The 19,115-nt window shown below is 61.1% G+C and overlaps 2 protein-coding genes and 1 long non-coding RNA gene across 11 annotated transcripts in view; 1 reads left to right on the top strand and 2 right to left on the bottom strand.

The window, feature by feature from the left end:
* The window catches only part of PWWP2B (PWWP domain containing 2B), a 20,603-nt gene extending 17,629 nt beyond the window's left edge, over window positions 1-2,974 (bottom strand). The window contains exon 1 of one of the 3 annotated variants that reach the window (XR_011564353.1): window positions 2,710-2,974. Coding sequence is in view for 1 of the 3 variants with exons in the window: in XM_070781147.1 (XP_070637248.1) it covers window positions 2,710-2,834 (125 nt within the window). In the remaining 2 variants the exon portion in view is untranslated. The remainder of the gene's footprint in view (window positions 1-2,709) is intronic. The other 2 variants (XR_011564352.1, XM_070781147.1) reach the window with 2 other exon arrangements.
* On the top strand, window positions 1,637-19,115 carry LOC109553173 (uncharacterized). The gene is made up of 4 exons (XR_011564354.1): window positions 1,637-2,240; window positions 15,748-15,854; window positions 17,000-17,317; window positions 18,069-19,115. It is a non-coding gene; the product is annotated as an uncharacterized lncRNA (long non-coding RNA).
* Window positions 12,124-19,115, bottom strand: part of LRRC27 (leucine rich repeat containing 27) — a 30,148-nt gene continuing 23,156 nt past the window's right edge. For 6 of the 7 annotated variants that reach the window (XM_070781137.1, XM_070781138.1, XM_070781143.1 and 3 more), the window contains exons 9-11: window positions 18,035-18,132; window positions 17,018-17,147; window positions 12,124-16,045 (exon numbers count right to left, since the gene is read on the bottom strand). In XM_070781137.1, the coding sequence (XP_070637238.1) occupies window positions 15,899-16,045; window positions 17,018-17,147; window positions 18,035-18,132 (375 nt within the window). In that variant the 3' untranslated portion in view covers window positions 12,124-15,898. Of the gene's footprint in view, window positions 16,046-17,017; window positions 17,148-18,013; window positions 18,133-19,115 lie in introns of those variants that run through there. The other variant, XM_070781139.1, reaches the window with a different exon arrangement.

Here is a 19,115-nt window from a genome sequence, read left to right as displayed (position 1 = left end):
GACCCCCTCTCGGAGCCTTCGCCGTCTCTGGGCTGCCCCCTCTGAGGTCCCTGAGCAGAGGCACACCCTAAAGTCGCCTGTGAAACAACGCCCACATCTGCTTGGGCCCTGGCCTGGACACAGGAGCCACGGCGGCGCAGCAGGAGACGCAGGGGCTGGGCCCGAGGCTCAGGCCGTCTCCTTGCGCACTGACTGGGTGTGGACTCAAGAGTCCCCGAAAACCTGGCTTCAGCCCACACGGCAGCCGGGCAGTAGGTTCAAGGCTGGATGGGGGGCACTGGGCACCGAGTGCCTCCCACCTGCTGGGAACTTGGCCTGGCCTCTGAGGACACACGCGTGTTCGGCTCAGGGCCTGCAGTGAGGGGCACCGCCTCCTGAGTGCCCTCAAATTAACACTGGTAGCTGGGCCCCCTGTGAGAACTGCCCGTCCCGGAGGATGTCCCCCGCTCTGCCTGTGTGCTCCAGCAAGGCTAACACAGTGGTGAGCGGCCCGCGCCCCACGGGGGCACCGCGGGCACAGTGGCCTGCTGCCCTGGCCTGACCCCACACTAGCCCGCGGCCCGCGCCCCACGGGGGCACCGCGGCGCACTGGCCTGCTGCCCTGGCCTGACCCCACACTAGCCCGCTGCTCGGGGACCGCAGGCCCCGGGAGGGGGGTGGTGCCTGCAATCCAAGCCCCCAGCTGCTCTCTCTGCCTGTCAGTGCCCACACCCGGGAAGGGGCCCGGCCGGTTGGCCCTGTCCCTGTGGCATGGAGTGGGGAGTGCTCCAGGGAAGGCAGGTGGGTGCTGAGGACCCTGAGGCCTGAGGCCAGGCCCCCTCTGCCTGGGACACCCAGCCCAGGCCTCTGGACCCTGCCTGACATGCTGGCTGTGAACTTGAGCACTCATAATATTATGGGAGAAAAGTGGGATCAGGATGAAACTGAAGGTGACTGCAGAGGAGAGCGGGGTAGGCAGGGGCAGGGACAGCTTTGGGGCCAGGCTTCAGACAACTGGGGGGCTGGGAGAGGCCAGGTTAAGCCTTAGACTCTCTGTGGGGACTGGGGGGCCCACTCAAGCCAGAAAGGGGCACTGCCCAGCTGAGCTGTGCCCATCGAGGCCCGGCCCCTGGCTCCGTGGGCGGCTCCGGTTACAGCCTCATGTGGCCGTGGCAGGGCGGACGCCCACACGCCCTACAGCTGCCAGTTCCCATGCTGGGATCCCAGCAGAGCCTGCTTCCTCCACGAGCGGGTGGGGAGCGGGTGGGGAGCTGTGCAGATCTCTGAACCAGGGCACCCACAGGCCACAGGGCCGGGAGCCCTGGCTGGAGGCAGAGAGCAAGGGCAGCGAGCCTGCAGCCTCCGCAGACACCCCCAGCTACGAGTCTACCCTGCAGCCTCCTTTGTCCTGAGTCAGGGAGCCCAGAAAATGGGGGTGGGGGGGCCGCTCCTGCAAGTGTCCGCTGCAGAGAGGAAAGGCCAGGCAGGGCTGTGCAGGAAGGCTGGAGTGCGGCCTGCCTGACGGGGAAGTGCCGGCCACCGGCGGCAGGGGACCTTGGCCACCCCAGGGCGCAGGCTTGGCCCTCCTGAGGGGCTGTGCCTGCAGCCTGTGGGGGTCACCGGGTCCCACCAAGCGCTCCCTGCAGTAGCTGGCTCCGAGCAGGGTGACAAGTCACCTGGGAGGCCATATGTTAAGTCACATGACTTGTACATAAATGGCTCTGGCACATCTAATGAGGAGATAACGCCAGCAGGGTGACTGTTGAAAGGTGACAGTCCTCCCGCCACATCCATGCCGCGGGCACAAACCCGGCCTGCACCGAGGGGCGAAGCTGGGCCTCTGCAGAGGGGAGGTGGTTTAGGATAAGGCCCAGCCCGAGCCTCGAGACATTAGCGCCTGATTAATGCCTAATCATTTATCTGCGCGACAGCAAGCTACCATGTGACACTGTATCCAGGAGACTCTTTCCCGCTGCAGAGCTCCCTGCCGCCGGTGCACAGGTGCCTGTCGGCGCGTGGACTCGCCCCAGGCCTGCCTGGGGACCCCCTCCATCAGTGACGCCCGGATCCCGCGGGGCACCCCCTCGCAGCTCTGCAACTTGTCTCTTTTCATCCCTGCTCCGCCTGGGGGCTCCTCAACCCCAAACAGTGTTCTCAAATCCTGCCGCCGGACACAACTGCTTGCCCTCTGTCCTCACCTCAGCCCCGACTGCGCCCGGGAGCCGGAAGAGGGCTTTTCAGGGCCCGCGGAACCCCCTCTTGTGAGTAACCCCCAGGCAAGTGCGGCAGCGCACGGGAGCCCCCCCCGCACCCCCCAACGGATGACAATTCTGAACAGAGCCGAATTCAACAGTGCGTCTGAACAAAGAAAAGTGCGTTAATTATGGCAGACGTGCGGAGTTAGGAGCCCGGCATCGCGGCGGCTGGCGCGGGGGCTCGGGATCCACGCGCCGCGCCCGGGCTCCAGCCCGGCGTCCCCCGCTGTCCCCCGCCCGGCCGCGCGATCCCCCGCCCGAAAACTCGCGACGACTTTGAGAACCACTTTTGCCCCCCGAGAGGCGGCCGCGCTCGCGCACCCCGAAACTGGGGCTGGGGAAACCGAAAGCGCGCGGGCGCAACGCCGCCCCGCCCCGGAGCGGGCCCCGGCCTTGGGCCAGCGCAGGGGGAGGGGGGAGGTGTCCCGAGGGGAATCCGGGGGCGTCCCGGGCTCGCGCCCCCGCCCCCGCTCACTTTTTTGTGCAGTCCAGCAAGATCCCGGCGAAGCTGCGCTCGCCGCAGCTCGCGGTGACCAGCAGCGCGCCGTTGACGACCTGCTCCACCCGCACGGGCAGCCGGCAGCCGGCCCGCGGCTCCATGCTCCGCGTCCCGGCCCGGCCCCCGCCCCGCGCCGGGTCAGCCCCGCGCGTGACGCCGCCCGCCGGCCGCCTGACGTCACAAAGCTCCGCTCGGGGCGGCCTCCGCGAGCGGGCCGGGGGCGCGGGGAGGGGCGCGCGGGGCACCGGCGCCCTTGGACGCGCGCCTGGCCGTGCGGCCTCCACACCCGGCGCGGAGACGCACTGCGGAGCCCCACCGAGGGGGCAGGATGGGCCGGGATGGGGCAGGGCCGCGCTCCACCCCCGGCGACGCCGGCCGCGAGCGCCAGCCGAGAGGACCTGAGAGCCGGCGCCGGGAGAACGCCCGGGCCCCGGCCCCAGGGACCTCTCCTCGGCGGCCGGGATCGACCAGGGGCGCCTGCCCCTCTCGGCCCCACGGTGTCGCCCCCTCTCCTCGCCCCGGCCCTCCCTTCTCGAGTCCCCGGGTTCCCCGCCTTCGGGTCTGGCGCTCGGGTAGCCACCCGGGCACCGCGGGGAGGAAGTCTCGGCGGCGCGAGCAGGAAGCCCGGCGGGCCGGCGCGAGGAGGCGCGGGGCACCAAGGGGACACGGCGGCCACCGCAGCCGCCAGGGGGTCACTTGACGACCCCCGTGTGCTCGGCGCCTCCCCTGGTGACGGGAGGACGCGCGCTCGGCCCCAGGTTGCCTTCCGCGGGCTGAGGGAGAGTGATCTGCCTTCAAGTCTAAGTCGCATGGCCGCGGGGAGCGGGTTCTGTGCGACCCCCGGTGCGGTCAGGGCGCCACGCGGCCTGGTCATAATGGGAAGGACAGCCTTCCCGAGCGAGAGCGGGGCTCGCCGGCGTGCCAGCCCCGCCGCGGGTTGGGGGATTGGGGGTGCGGCGCGGAGCGGACGCGGGACCCCCGCCCGGGCCCCGCTCCGGCGAGCCTTCAGCCTGGTGCCCGTTCTCGACTTTGCGGAGCACTTGAGCGTCCCGCACGCGGCTCGGGCCCCCGGGCCGCCCCCAGGACCCGGTCTCTTGCAAGTGACCTTGCCCCGAGCGCCGCGCGGCCCGGCCCGGTCCCCTAAGCCGGGATCGCGGCGCTCGACTGGGCACCCGCAACCGGCGGGCGGCCGGTTGTCGTGACGACCCGGACGCCGCCTCTGGCCGGCCCCGCCCCTCCGAGGCGGCCAAGGCCCGCCAGGCTCGGACCTGCGCCGGGGCCGCCACCCCCGGCGCCGCCGCGGACAGTGGGGCCGCCGCGGCGCCGCTCGGCTTCGCCCTCGGGCGGCATCGCTGCGCGGGGAGCCGGCTGGGAGGAGTTCGACCTCGCAGCGCCACACCGCCCTGCGTTGTACGGGCTGGGGATAGAGGCCCGGGAGCTAGAGTCCGGCCCCAGGCACCCTCGGGGTGGTCTGAGGCTTGGGTTCCCGGAGGCGCCTGCCTGCCCCTTCCTCGCCCAGGAGTCCTCGGGTCGGGCAGTGCCCGCCGCGGCCCCCTCCTCGTGACTGCTCTCCGCACCCCCGGCTTCTGGAGCCTGCTGTCTCCGGAGCTGGGCATGGTTGCTTTGGAGAAGAAAGGCCAGGCAACAGGGACCCCTGCTGGCCCCGGGAGGGGGCCTGACCGGAGGCTGCCCGCTGGCTCGGCATAGGCGCCAGAGTGCTGGAGACGCCTGCTGGGCGTGGCCCTTCCCGGGCACCAGGGACACAGCACCAGGAACTGGGCAGTGCTGGTGTGAGTCAGCTCCAAGCTGGCGGGGCACCCCCGATGGGAGCGTGCCAGTGTGTGCACGGGGGAGTGTGTGCAGATGGAGGTGTGCAGAGATAGAGACGCCAGCAGGCCTCCCCTTGATGGAGAAGGGGCCCTAGAGTCTGTTGCAGGGCTAGAGCGCTGGGTGTGCGGGTGCACAGGAGGGGAGCCTCTGAAAGGGGCCTGGGGTTGGGGTGAGGAAGGGGGCTTCTGGGGTAACTCCCAGGTGTCAGCAGGAGCAGCTGTTTGGGGTGGAGAGGCAGATACACCCGAGGATGCGCTGGGCTTTGGGGGCAGCGATGGGGCAGTGGTGTGTGTTGGGGGGCACTGGAGTGGGGGGGCCAAGGACCACGCTGGAGCTCCCAATTTCGAGGGGGCAGTGTCGTGGAGCTGAGAGGGGACAGGACTTGAGAGAAGGGTGGCCCGCCCCACCTCCTCTCGGCCTGGGACCCAGCCTGTCCGCGTGTCAGGTATTTTTAAGTGAGCGTGGAAGCCATTTTTAAAAACCCTGTCTCCACAAGGTAGGATAGAGAAAGGAGAGTCAGCTGACTGGCAAATCGATTTGCATTTTAAAGGGTCGCTGTTCAGGACCTCACTGGGCAGACCTGCCCCGCCCGCCAGCTCCCTGCGGGCTCCCCTGCTGCTTCCTGGTCTCTGGGAGGCCTGTGGAATTTCCCAACACCCTGGCTGAAATGCAGAGTCCGTCAGAGCGGCTGATCAACCCCGGGGTCTCCAGGCCACCACCTCGTCTTCACCCGCGCCCCATCCTCCAGGCCCCCTCCCGGACTGCCTGGTGCTGAAGGCCCCTTGGGGCTGGGAGGAGCTTCCGAGTGGCTCTGACCCAGGGGAGCTGGGCCAGGAGCCTCTCCCCAGGTCTCTGGACTTTGCCCTAAAGCTGTCACTCCTTGGTTGTGGGCATACAGCCACTGCCAGGCCTGCCCGGCACCCGGCCCCTGGCCTGGTCTGCCCAGGGTGCCAGGAGAAAGACCCAGGCTGGCAGGCCTGGCCCGATGGGCAGGGAGGTGGCCTGCAGGCGGGCAGGAGACTAGGGTGGAGTCGGGTGACCGCAGGCTGGCGGGAGGAGGGCCACAGAGGCGCTCCAGGCAGTGGCTGCCTCAGTGTCGGCCTCACCCGAGGTCCTGTGCTGGTCCTTGGACGAGCCTAGGACCCACCAAGTGTCAGCCTGACCCCTCACTCCCTGACCACCTACCAGTGCCCCCATCTCTCAGGGTGACCCTCCAGCCTTCACCCACAGGAGAGCCCCTGTCTGCCGTGGAACATAATTGCGCCTTTGTCATCCTCTATCTCCTATGAGGTGGGAGATTCCCCAAGGCCTCCCTGTGCCCGGAAGGAATGGCCTGTTGTGGGTTTGCCGGGCTGGTGCCCCGCCCTGCCCCCGCAACCCCACCTCAAGCCCGGGCCTCCTCCCACTTCCTTACTGAAGCTCCCCTGGGCAGCCTGGCAGGCGAGCCTCCTGCAGCCCAGCCCCAAAGCCAAGTGCTTCTGAGGTGGAGCCAAGGTGGCTGGTCACAGAAGGACCTCAGGCCAGAGCCATGGGTCCCCAGAGCCAGTGCCCGGAGCGCCAGGGTGTGAGAGCCGGGAGGGGCCCGGACACTCCTGGTGCGACTCAGTCCTGGCAGTTAGTGGCTGGGAGGAGGAGACTAGGGCCTGAGTGAGGACGCACTCGGACTTCACCGAGCACCCGCTGACCACCACCTGCCTAGGCCCAGGGCCGGAGCACAGCCTCGTGGCTGTCATCATCTCCCCTGTAGGCCGCAAAGCCCATTGGAAAGTTATCATGTTCCGTTCCAACCTGGAAGCCCTGAGTCTGTAAGACTGATTTCTTTCCATCTGACCAGCCTGGAGGGTCGGGTCTAGAGCCTCCAAGCCCACTCTGTGGGCGATGACGGTGATCATCGTCTCACAGGCCTGGCTGCAAACAAACCTGCCCAGACTCCGTTGGAGGGTCCACCACAGAGTTGGTTAGGAGCATGAACTCGGGCCCGAGGGCTGGGGTCCTGCTGTGCAACCTTGGTGAGTCTGCCTAAACCCCTGTGCCTCGGTGTCTTCATTTGGAATGTGGGAGCCCTACAAGATGGGCTTGCTGTAGAGATTAAATGAGTTATTTATTATACATGATGTACTTAGCACAGCACCAGCCCCTAGTAATGAGTCTATAAGAGTTATCTGCTTATCATCCTCTTCATCACCACTGTTGTTAACCACCGTCACCACCACCACCATCACCACCATCTCCACCATCACCAACACCAGCAGTACATCCTGTAGCTGAGTCAGCTCCTGTGCATCATCCGACCCCACCACTGGTACTGAGCCTGGTCCGGTGGAGATGCTGAAGGGCCCTGGCAGGGGGGTCTGGTCCCACTTAGAGGCCTTTCCTGTAACCCACCTGCCCTGTGACCTGGCCCGTCTGCACCCGGGCCTAAGTGCCTGCAGAGGCCTGAGAACCCAGGGCCCCCAGCCCCCTGACCCCAACCCAGCACAGGGCTAGGGGGGCAGGGGAGAGGGCACAGGACATGGGGCCCAGGGCGGGGGTGGGGCAGAGTTTGGAAAGGCCCAGTTGCTTCCTACTGCTGGGTGCTCAGCCCTCTCAGAGAAGGAATGGAGGCTGATGGTTTTGTGCAAGGTGGGGTGGGCAGTTCTTCCCTGAGCCCTGCTCTGCGCGGGCCTCAGGCTGCCTGGAGACCATCACCAGCCATTCCTAGCTGGAGGGAACACTCCCCTGGGATATGCAGGCAGGAAACAGCAACAGGAAGCCCCAAGCCCAGGACTGCTCATCTCTCCAGAGCAGCGGGCTCCCTGCTCTGGGGGATCGGGCTGCACAACTTGGGCCTGAGGACACTCCACCTCTGCCCTTAGGCCAGAGGAGGGCCCCCAACAGGCACGGCTTCCCCGAGCTAGGATGTGTGTCCACTTTGGGTCCGCACTCCACCTCGAGATGCCAGTGAGCACCCGGGACTTCACTTGCGCCCACAGGGCCCGGAGCGCAGGTTCTGGCCACACCCGCACACCACGGCCTTCGGAGCCGGGCCGCGGGATGACGCCCCTGGGCCGGCCGGTGGACAGCCCAAGGCGAAAGAAGGGCGTGTCCGCGGGCTTGACCAGGCTCCTGGGGAGAGGAAGGGGCCGGACCCGCCCCTTTCGGTACTCCTTTCGGGCCCTCCACTCGGGGGTCGCAGCTCGTGGACTGTGTACCAGCTGGGATGCGGGGGTCTCGTTGCAGTGGGAGGCGCGCTGCTCTTGTGGCCCCGCCCCCAGCCAGCGGCTGCGCTCCGGGCGAGGCAGGACCCGGCTGGCCTGCGGCCCTGGGGCCCGGTCCGCGTCCGACCCGCGGCGCCACCTGCAGGGGACCTCGCAGCAGGCCCGGGCCAGGCCTCCGAGCGGTCCCGATCGCCCCGCCTGGCCAGGCCGCCGCGGCCCGGATCGCCCAGACGGACACACCCGGCCAGCCCCGCCCCGCCCCCTGCGCCCGGGTTCCGCCTTCTCCGCGGGATGCTCCTCCCCCTACCTGCCCGGGGCCGGCCGGCCAGCTCGAGACACGGGTGGTCAGGCCTGCCGGGGGTGCACTGCGGGTGAGGAATGAGCGGACACCAGCCCGGGGCGGGCGGGCCAAGCGAAAGAGGGACGGAGGGCGTCCCCCACCTGGACACACCGATGACACGGCGGGTGGCGCCCCGCCCGCACACGCTCCGAATCCCAGGAGCAGGCCGCCCCCAGCAGCCCGGCCCCTTCTGGGCAGTGAGAGCTGCTGTCCCAGGCGGGTCTTGGGGAGCCAGGCGTGCTCTGGTAGAGGCAGAATGAACACATGACGGCCATGAGGCGCCTGGGTAGGGGCCTCCCCCTGGCTCCCAGCCTCAGCCCAGGCCAGCCTGCCGGCCTGCCTCCCTGAGTCAGATGCAGACCGCCCCCCGAACTCCCCCTGCCGCCCCCAGCGCGCCTTGAGGGCAGCGGTGAGGACAGCGGGCCAGAGTCTGGGAGCCGCTGCTCATGTCTCGGGGGTGGGCCTGGTCTAACCCTGCCCCCCTCCCTCCGCGAGGCCTAGAAGGAACTGAGGCCACGGAAGTGCCAGGAAATGGGGCGGGGCCCCAGGAGGGGAGGGGGCGGGGCCGCAGGAGGGGAGGGGCGCGCCTGGGTCCACAGCGCCGCCCCAAAGGTCAGGGGGGGCCAGCCTGCCCTACCTCGGGGAGCCAGCTTCTGGCCAGCTGACGCAGGAGCTGACGCAGGAGCCCGTGCCAGCAAGGCCGGCGGAGGAGGAGGGGGCCCAGCACAGCGCCCACGTCAAACCTCCAGGGCTCGACAGTGAAGGACCCCCCCACCCCGACCCCCCCGGGGAAATTTCCATCAGTGACCAGTGAGGAGGACACTGTGCTGAGATGCAAATGACAAACGTCTCCCGGCAGTGAGCACAGAGTCGGGAAAGAAGAGACCACAGCTGGGGGCAGAATCCACGGGCAGAAAGGGCTTGGGCACAGAAGGGCCAGGAGGGCAAATGCCAGTACTGATCTGGGGAGACTGGCACCCGTGGCCGGGGACCCCCTGGCTCCAGACAGAGCTGGTGATGTAGCCCCCGGAGAAGACAGCCCCATGTAGGACCCGGGGACACAGGCTCTGCCTCTGCAGACTGGGGGCCGGAGGTCAGCTCAGTGCATCAACCTCCAGTCCGGGGGCAGCCCCCACGGGCGGCCATTGCCTGCCCGGGGCGGAGGGCGGGCTCGGTGGGGACGTGCCCACCACCCCCACAAGAGCAGAGGTGGGAAGAAGGCCACCAACAGGTGCGGGAGGGGCTGGAACCGAGACCTGGAGGTGAGGCAGACAAGGCGGGGAGCCGCGGGCCCATCTGAACTCTGTGTGTCCACGCAGATGTCTGCCAGCTGGGCCGTGGCCCTGACATGCCAGAAGCCCTCCTGCACTGGCCTCTCCTGGGCGGTGCCCAGAGGCGTGCAGAAGGGGAGCACAGGGCCCCGCACAGCAGAGGGCTGGGCAGCCTGTGCTGGAGTCCATGCAGGGCACACGGGGACGCGTGCTGTGCTGGTTCGCGGCCTGAGCCTCGGGGAGGCCTGGGGGCCTCTGCGAGCCCCAAGAAACCTTAAAAGGGCCAGGCACCCGCCACAGAGGCCACATGAGGGTACCACGAACCGCGGAGCGCACTGGGGAGATGGGTAGTGACGAGAGAACTGGCCTGAGGAGGCCCGGTGACCCAGGAGCGGCCACACACACTTGCTCTTCAACATACAGCTGCCCGCCCCCGCCACCATCCGTGGCCTCTGTAGGCTGCATGGGGTCTCCCGGCCGCGGCAGGACCAGATCCTAATGCCACCTGGAAGTCAAACTCCACACGTCTCAACCTTCGTAAAAAAATCACTCTGCTGTAAGAATGACTTAGACACAGCATAAAAGTCAAAGACTGTCAGATGGTGGGTTGTTTTTTTAAATAATAGAACAACTCAGCATTAGCAAGTTCAGTATAATCATATAGTATTGTTTAACTGTGGAATAGAAAAGTGATACAGATGAACTTATTTGCAAAGCAGAAATGGACACAGATATAGAGAACAAATATGTGGATACCAAGGGAGAAGGGTGGGCAGTGGCAGGATGAACTGGGAAGTTGGGATTGACATACACACACTGCTGCTGCTGCTGCTAAGTCGCTTCAGTCGTGTCTGACTCTGTGCAACCCCATAGATGGCAGCCCACCAGGCTCCCCCATCCCTGGGATTCTCCAGGCAAGAACACTGGAGTGGGTTGCCATTCTCTTCTCCAATGGATGAAAGTGAAAAGTGAAAGTGAAGTTGCTCAGTTGTGTCCAACTCTTAGCCACCCCATGGCCTGCAGCCTACCAGGCTCCTCCATCCATGGGATTTTCTAGGCAAAGTACTGGAGTGGGCTGCCATCACCTTCTCCGATACAGACGCTACTCAGTATAAAATACATCTGATGCTGAAGCTCTAGAACTTTGGTTAGAACTGGACATGGATCAAGACTGACTCCAAATCGGGAAACGAGCACATCAAGGCTGTATATTGTCACCCTGCTTATTTAACTTCGATGCAGAATACATCATGTGAAATTCTGAGCTGGATGAAGCACAACCTGGAATCAAGATTGCCAGGAGAAATATCAATAACCTCAGATATGCAGATGACACCACCCTTAAGGTAGAAAGCGAAGAGGAACTAAAGAGCCTCTTAATGAAAGTGAAAGAGGAGAGTGAAAAAGCTGGCTTAAAACTCAACCTTCAAAAAATTAACATCATGGCATCTGATCCCATTACTTCACGGCAAACAGATGGGGAAACAATGGAAACAGTGAGAGACTATTTTTCTGGGCTCCAGAATCACTGCAGATGGTGACTGTAGCCATGAAATTAAAAGATGCTCCTTGGAAGAAAAGCTATGACCAACCTAGACAGCATATTAAAAAGGAGACATTACTTTGCTGACAAAGGTCCATCTAGTCAAAGCTATGGTTTTTCCAGTGGTCATGTATGGTTGGGAGAGTTGGACTATAAAGAAAGCTGAGCACTGAAGAATTGGTGCTTTTGAACTGTGGTGTTGGAGAAGACTCTTGAGAGTCCCTTGGGCAGCAAGGAGATCCAACCAGTCCATTCTGAAGGAGATCAGCCCTGAATATTCATTGGGAGGACTGATGCTGAAGCTGCAACTCCAATACTTTGGCCACCTGATGTGAAGAACTGACTCATTTGAAAAGACCCTGATGCTGGGGAAGATTGAAGGTGGGAGGAGAAGGGGACGACAGAGGATGAGATGGTTGGATGGCATCACTGACTCAGTGCACGTGAGTTTGAGCAAGCTCCGGGAGATGGTGAAGGACAGGGAAGCCTGGCGTGTGGAAGTCCATAGGGTTGCAAAGAGTTGAACACAACTTGGAACCTGAACAGCAACAACGAGAGGGAGCCCTGCCGGTGTCCTGTGGTGAGAAGGACCTCCATGGGAAGGAAGTCCAAAACAGAGAGGATTCACGTGCACATGTTGCTGATCCACTTTCTGCACACGAGAAATTAACACACTGTAAACAACTGTGCTCCAATAAAATTAATCTAAAAGATAAACGGTGATACCGACACCCCCAAAAAAGCTCAGTGTGATGCTGATCCCCTTCCATCTTTTCGTCTGTCTGTTCTGCTGGTCTGAGATTCCCTCCACTCTCCTCGCTGCTCATCTCAAGTTCCCCGTGCCCTGCATCCCGTTAAGAGTTAACGATCCTTTACCTTCTCTCTTCATTTTGGAAAATTAGACGTGTGTTTTCTTCCCTGTGTCCTCTGACCCCACAGCTTCCCTTCTCTTCCCTCTCTGCTTCCCCAGATAAAAATTTTAAAATAATTTTCTAAAAAAAAATGGTTTTAGGGACCTCCCTGGTTAGTGAGGTGGTTGAGAATCCGCCTTGCAATGGAAGGACTGTGGTTTGGATCCCTGGTCAGGGAGCTAGGATCTCACATGCTTCTGGGGCCAAAAAAAAAATCAAAACATAAATCAGAAGCAACATTGTAACAAACATTCAATAAAGAGTAAAAACATGGCCCACATCAAAAAACGTTTAAAAATTGTTTTGAAAACTTGTTTTATTGATGCTCTTTTTTCTAGTCCATGAAGTTTTGCGTTCTTTTTTTTTATGACCTGCACGTTTTATAATTTTTATTTACTTACTCGGTTATTTGGCTGTTCTGGGTTTTCGTTGCTGCGTATGTGTTTTCTGGCTGTGGTGAACCGGGGCTTCGCGTTGCCGTGGCTTCTCGCCACGGAGCTCAGCTCTGGGGCACACGGGCTCAGCAGCCTGGGCTCCTGGGCTCGAGAGCTCAGGCTCCACGCTTGCGGCTCATGGGCTTAGTTGTTCCGATGCGGACAGACTCTTCCCAGGCCAGGGACTGCACCCGTGTCTCCTGCCCTGGCAGGCAGATTCTTTACCAGGGGAGCCCCAAATAATTTTAAATTAAAAAAATTTAACATCAGAGAACAGCAAGGGAAGAATACAGGAACAAAAACACGAGACTCATAAAACAGGAACATGTTGCTGTTCAGTCGTCAGTCGTGTCTGACTCTTTGCGACCCCATGGACTGCAGCACGCCAGGCCTCCCCATCCATCACCAACTCCCTGAGTTTACTCAAACTCACGTCCATTGAGTCGGTGATGCCATCCAACCATCTCATCCGCTGTCGTCCCCTTCTCCTCCCGCCTTCAGTCTTTCCCAGCATCAGGGTCTTTTCCAATGAGTTGGCTCTTTACATCAGGTGACCAAAGTATTGGAGCTTCAGCATCAGTCCTTCCAGTGAATTTCATTCAGGGTTGATTTTCTTTAGGATTGACTGGTTTGATCTTCTTGCAGTCCAAGGAACCTCAAGAGTCTTCTCAGACGTTCAGTTCAGTTCAGTCGCTCAGTCGTGTCCGACTCTGTGACCCCATGAATCGCAGCACGCCAGGTTTCCCTGTCCGTGACCAACTCCCAGAGTTCACTCAGACTCACGTCCATCGAGTCAGTGATGCCATCCAACCATCTCATCCTCTGTCGTCCCCTTCTCCTCCTGCCCCCAATCCCTCCCAGCATCAGAGTCTTTTCCAATGAGTAAACTCTTCGCATGAGGTGGCTAAAGTACTGGAGTTTCAACTTTAGCATCATTCCTGCCAAAGAAATCCCAGGGCTGATCTCCTTCAGAATGGACTGGTTGGATCTCCTTGCAGTCCAAGGGACTCTCAAGAGTCTTCTCCAACACCACAGTTCAAAAGCATCAATTCTTCAGCGCTCAGCCTTCTTCACAGTCCACCTCTCACATCCATACATGACCACAGGAAAAACCATAGCCTTGACTAGACGGACTTTTGTTGGCAAAGTAATGTCTCTGCTTTTGAATATGCTATCTAGGTTGGACATAACTTTGCTTCCAAGGAGTAAGCGTCTTTTAATTTCGTGGCTGCAGTCACCATCTGCAGTGATTTTGGAGCCCCCCAAAATAAAGTCTGACACTGTCTCCACTGTTTCCCCATCTATTTCCTATGAAGTGATGGGACTGGATGCCATGATCTTAGTTTTCTGAATGTTGAGCTTTAAGCCCACTTTTTCACTCTCCACTTTCCCTTTCATGAAGAGGCTTTTTAGTTCCTCTTCACTTTCTGCCATAAGGGTGGTGTCATCTGCATATCTGAGGTTATTGACATTTCTCCCTGAAATCTTGATTCCAGCTTGTGCTTCTTCCAGTCCAGCTTATATGATGTACCCTGCATAGAAGCTAAATAAGCAGGGTGACAATATACAGCCTTGACGTACTCCTTTTCCTATTTGGAACCAGTCTGTTGTTTCATGTCCAGTTCTAACTGTTGCTTCCTGACCTGCATACAGATTTCTCAAGAGGCAGGTCAGGTAGTCTGGTATTCCCATCTCTTTCAGAATTTTCCACAGTTTATTGTGATCCACACAGTCAAAGGCTTTGGTATAGTCAATAAAGCAGAAATAGATGTTTTTCTGGAACTCTCTTGCTTTTTCCATGATCCAGCGGATGTTGGCAATTTGATCTCTGGTTCCTCTGCCTTTTCTAAAATCAGCTTGAACATCTGGAAGTTCACAGTTCACATATTGCTGAAGCCTGGCTTGGAGAATTTTGAGCATTACTTTACTAGCATGTGAGATGAGTGCAATTGTGCAGTAGTTTGAGCATTCTTTGGCATTGCCTTTCTTTGGGATTGGAATGAAAACTGACCTTTTCCAGTCCTGTGGCCACTGCTGAGTTTTCCAAATTTGCTGGCATATTGAGTGCAGCACTTTCACAGCATCATCTTTCAGGATTTGAAAGAGCTGCACTGGAATTCCATCACCTCCACTAGCTTTGTTCGCAGTGATGCTTTCTAAGGGCCACTTGACTTCACATTCCAGGATGTCTGGCTCTAGGTCAGTGATCACACCATCGTGATTACCTGGGTCGTGAAGATCTTTTTTGTACAGTTCTTCTGTGTATTCTTGCCACCTCTTCTTGATATCTTCAGCTTCTGTTAGGTCCATACCATTTCTGTCCTTTATCGAGCCCATCTTTACATGAAATATTCCCTTGGTATCTCTAATTTTCTTGAAGAGATCTCTAGTCTTTCCCATTCTGTTGTTTTCCTCTATTTCTTTGCATTGATCGCTAAGGAAGGCTTTCTTATCTCTTCTTGCTATTCTTTGGAACTCTGCATTCAGATGCTTATATCTTTCCTTTTCTCCTTTGCTTTTCGCTTACATACTATATAATAACACACACTACAATTATTTATTATTTACCTCCTTCCCCAACTGCTTTGTTTTGCAGTAACTTGTTACGTAGCAGCAAGTAACTGACGCATCTAGCTTGTTGAGCTGGGAGCCCAGGTACGGATTTTCCATGTTTCTTCCTTTCTGACACATGCAATGAAATGGGAAAGTTCCCTCCAAGCACTAACCAAACCCAAAAAGCAGAGGAAAGGAGCACAGAAACCAGGGATACAGAAAATGCAATAGCACCTCGACAAAGCCAATGGTGATTGTTCAAAAGGACTAACAGGAGTGATGAATCCCTAGGAAGATTAAGGAGGACGGCATCACATCAAGAACGAGAGGGGAAACGCTACAGGTCCTCAGCGACCAAGACAACGCTGAATGAGAAGATTACCAAGGATTTTATGCTGATAAACCAGACAACTTGGATGCAATGAAAAAAGTCACTGAGAAACATATCTATCAAAATTGACACAAGAAGAAATCGAGACTCTGAGTCATCCTGTATCTGTCAGTTAGAATCAAAGGTGTTTTCTAGATCAAGCCTTCACCTCACGTCATCACATGTTCAGCCAGCAAAAGAGGTTAAGTCGAGTGACTGAGTGATGGCCCCCCGGGGGTCTGGGACAGGTCTGGGGCGGGGCAGGGGGCAGACCCTGGGGAGAGGGGCAACACAGCCAGGCAGGAGGAGGGCACCGCTCACGGGACCCCTGACCCCACTGCAGGCAGGCAGTCATGGGCTCTCCAGGCCTGCTGTGAGCAGGGTGGGGGGGCCTCCGTGGAGTGGGGGACCCTAGGGGGTGGGGGGACCTGAGGGCAGGTGTGGGGGACCCCGAGGGGAGGGAGGCTGCCTGAGGGCAGGTGCAGGTGCCTACACCGTGCTCTGCCCACGATCGACCGATGGACACGGAGCCGCGTGCCTAGCACCACCTTCTCCTTTAATGCAGCTCGGACCCCCTCGGGCTCAAGAGCGTGTGGATGGAAGGATGGAGACACAGGCCCTCAGGCTCTGCGCCAGGGGGCTCCCTGGGAGGGCGCGAGCCACGTCTTCCAGGTGAGAAGACGCCGCCAGTAGTGTCTGTAAAGGTGTTCAAATTCTTAATACTTTGGGTTAAAAAATATATTCTGAGGCCGGGACACAGCCGGCCTGAGCGACAGGCTCCTGGGCAGGGCAGCACACTGGTGGTTTCTGTTCAAGGCCGACCTCAGTCTCAGCTTCAGTACTTCATCGTGCAGCCTCCGGGCCTCAGGACAGAGAGGTACTCAGGTCAGCCTGGACGCAGAGGCACGGTGGGGGCGGAGCCCGTGCCCTGGGCCTGGAGCCGCTCCTGCCCCCCAAGGGGAGGGCCCCACTCCCTGCAAGCCTCAGCCCCCTGTGCTGGGGGTCTCCCTTTCCCTCCGCCCCCACCCCGCAAGCCTGCCCCCTCTGCTGGGGGTCTCCGTTCTACTCCCCCACCCCCACCCCACAAGCCTGCCCCCTCTGCTGGGGGTCTCCCTTCCACTCCCCTGCCCCCACCCCACAAGCCTGCCCCTCTGCTGGGGGTCTCCGTTCCACTCCCCTGCCCCCACCCCACAAGCCTGCCCCTCTGCTGGGGGTCTCCCTTCCACTCCCCCACCCCCACCCCGCAAGCCTGCCCCCTCTGCTGGGAGTCTCCCTTCCCTCCCCCGCCCCCCCGCCCCCCACCCCGCAAGCCTGCCCCCTCTGCTGGGGGTCTCCCTTCCACTCCCCTGCCCCCACCCCACAAGCCTGCCCCTCTGCTGGGGGTCTCCGTTCCACTCCCCCGCCTCCACTCCACAAGCCTGCCCCCTCTGCTGGGGGTCTCCCCTCACCCCCCCACCCCGCGTGCCTCAGCCCCCTGTGCTGGGGGTCTCCCTTCCCCCCGCCCCCTGCCCCGCATAGGCTGGACCAGGAAATGGTGAGATGGAGAATGAGGTAGCCAGGGGGTCAGCGTCAGAGCAGCCCCCTCCTGTCAGAGGGCCGGCGTGGATCGTGCAGGGGTCTCCCTTCTGTCCCACCTCCCACACTCCCTTACCTCCCCCAGACCCCTCTCCCAGGACACGGGTTACATCTGCCCCCGGGGCCTGTGTTTTCAGGCTCAGGGAGATCCCTGGGCTCCTCCATTCAGGACCCGCTGCTTCCGCTTCCTTCCTGCCCTCCCAAATCCCAGGGTCAGAGCCTGTGTGTGTGGCTCCCTCCAGGTTTCAATGGACAGTCACCATCTCCGCGTCCCGGGCGGCCTTCCCGACGTCCTCGAGGGGTGCCAGCCCCCTGAACCTGCTCCTCCGCGCGTGCAGCTGCTGGGTCTGTGGCTTCAGCGTCTCCTCCAGAATCTGCCCTCGGAGACCACTGCGGGGACAGGGTGCGGCGAGACGAAGCTGTTCGCTCGCCCACCCTGGAGCAACTTCTGTCCCCCTGGCCGGGAGGGGCCGCTCCCCCTGCCTCGGGCGCCCACCCACAGGGGACAGGCCGCCTCCCGCGCCCCCTCCTGCTGGACCTGCTCTGCTTTAAAGCCTCAGGTTCGTGGGAGACGTTACACACCGAGGACACTGCATCAGCGCCTGGTGAAGCAGGGGGTGTCTGTTTCCGGTGGGAACGCGCGGTTTTAATAATCCCTCAGAGAGGAACAGAGCGCGGCCTCAGGGGTGACGCTGGACGGGTCTGCTCAGCGAGGCCCGGGGCCGCGTCCCCCACAGGACGTCGGGAGTGAGATGGGGAGGGTGGTAGACCCTGGGGCACACCCCTGCCGGGGCCCTGAGAACCCCCCTAGCACAGTGGCTGCCTGAGTCCTCAGGACAGACCCCATGGCGAGGGGCCTGACTGCCCTCATCTCACACCCCAGCTCCTGGGAAGTCCTGCCCACGGGGCGGGGTGTCTGTGCACAGATATGGCCGGCTGGGCTTGCTAAGGGGCCACGGGGGCGACGTGGGATCCCAGATTTGCAAGCACCCCCCACCAACTCCTCAGCTGCAGGTCAGACCCCCCCATATGGCTGCCTTAACCCACTGATGGACCCGTGACGCTTTCCCAATTTCCAGGATGATGGAGGAACGAGCCCTCTGCCATCCACAGGTCACAGCACAACCACCTTCCTCCAGGGCCCTCGGACCAGAGCTGCTGCCCGTCGAGGGGGCCGGGGCCGCCGGGGTCGGGGCGGGCGGAAGGGGCGTGTCTAGGAGGATGGACTCGCGCCGGTTGCCGCGGAGGCTGCCGACCTCGTCTCCTGACGTGCTTACAGCGGCTTCTCTTTGCTTTGTGTCGCTTTTCCAGGCGAATTCTTCGGTGTCTTCTTGTTCTCTCTCGGGTCCGTGGCAAAGGCAATCTTTGCTGCCCCCTGGAAGACGCAGCAAGAGCCTTTCTGGAAAACAGCCGCTGATGCCAAGTCAGCTGCCAGGCACAGCACGCTCGCGCCCCTCACGCTGGGGTCCCAACCCTCGGCCGGCGCGGGGTGTGGGGGGGCGAGGCTACAGCGCAGGACGTGGGCCTGGCCCGGGCGTGGGCACCACACACCTGACCGTGTTCCATCACTAAGTCAAGCTAACGTGCGGGCTCACGCCTGACTCAGTGTGGGGAAAGCCGAAGGCGGCCTGCAGTCAGAAAACCTGAATTACAGACTCATCGGCTTGGATCAAGGACAGGACAAACCGGCAGACAGACTTTGAAAATACGCCAGAAGCAGCAGAGCCAGCTCTTCTGACAGAGACGGACCCCTGTGGCTCCACGTGAGCTCACGGCCCCCCACACGTGTGCAGGTACAGCTGGGGCTTAGGGGTGTCCCCTGACTAGCCTCCTGCCACCCGATCCAAGGCCGGTGAGCCCCGACTGCTCTCCGGGACCCCACAAGCTCCAGACGGTGATCGTCCGGCATCTCCAGCAGGACATCTTCTCCGCCCTCCCCGGAAGCAGGCACGACAGGTTCTTCTGGGCGGAGGGGCCCTGTGCACGGGCCAAGGAGGGCAGGATAAAGGCTGCGTGGTTCTCTAAGGATTCACGGACTGCTTAGGCCTTCCCTGGTGGGACAGCAGATAGGCGTCCACCAGCCAGTGCAGGGGACACGGGTTTGATCCCTGGTCCAGGGGGAGTCCACATGCCACAGGGCAACTGAGCCCGTGTGCCACACGTGCTGAAAGGCCAGAGAGCCACCGCTCCTGAAGCCTGACACCCAGAGCCCAAGCTCTGCAACAAGAGAAACCGCCGCAGCGAGAAGCTCGGACGCCAGTGGAGAGTGGCTCCAGCTCACGGCAACTAGAGGAAGCCTGCACCCAGCAACCGAGACCCAGTGCGGCCAAAAATTAAATAAAACAAGAAAAGAATTCA

Source organism: Bos indicus, chromosome 26, assembly GCF_029378745.1.
Source record: "Bos indicus isolate NIAB-ARS_2022 breed Sahiwal x Tharparkar chromosome 26, NIAB-ARS_B.indTharparkar_mat_pri_1.0, whole genome shotgun sequence".
In the NCBI taxonomy this organism is placed as follows: Eukaryota; Metazoa; Chordata; class Mammalia; order Artiodactyla; family Bovidae; genus Bos; species Bos indicus.
Note: the sequence above shows the minus strand (reverse complement) of the source record. Positions and strands in the feature narration are given on the sequence as shown.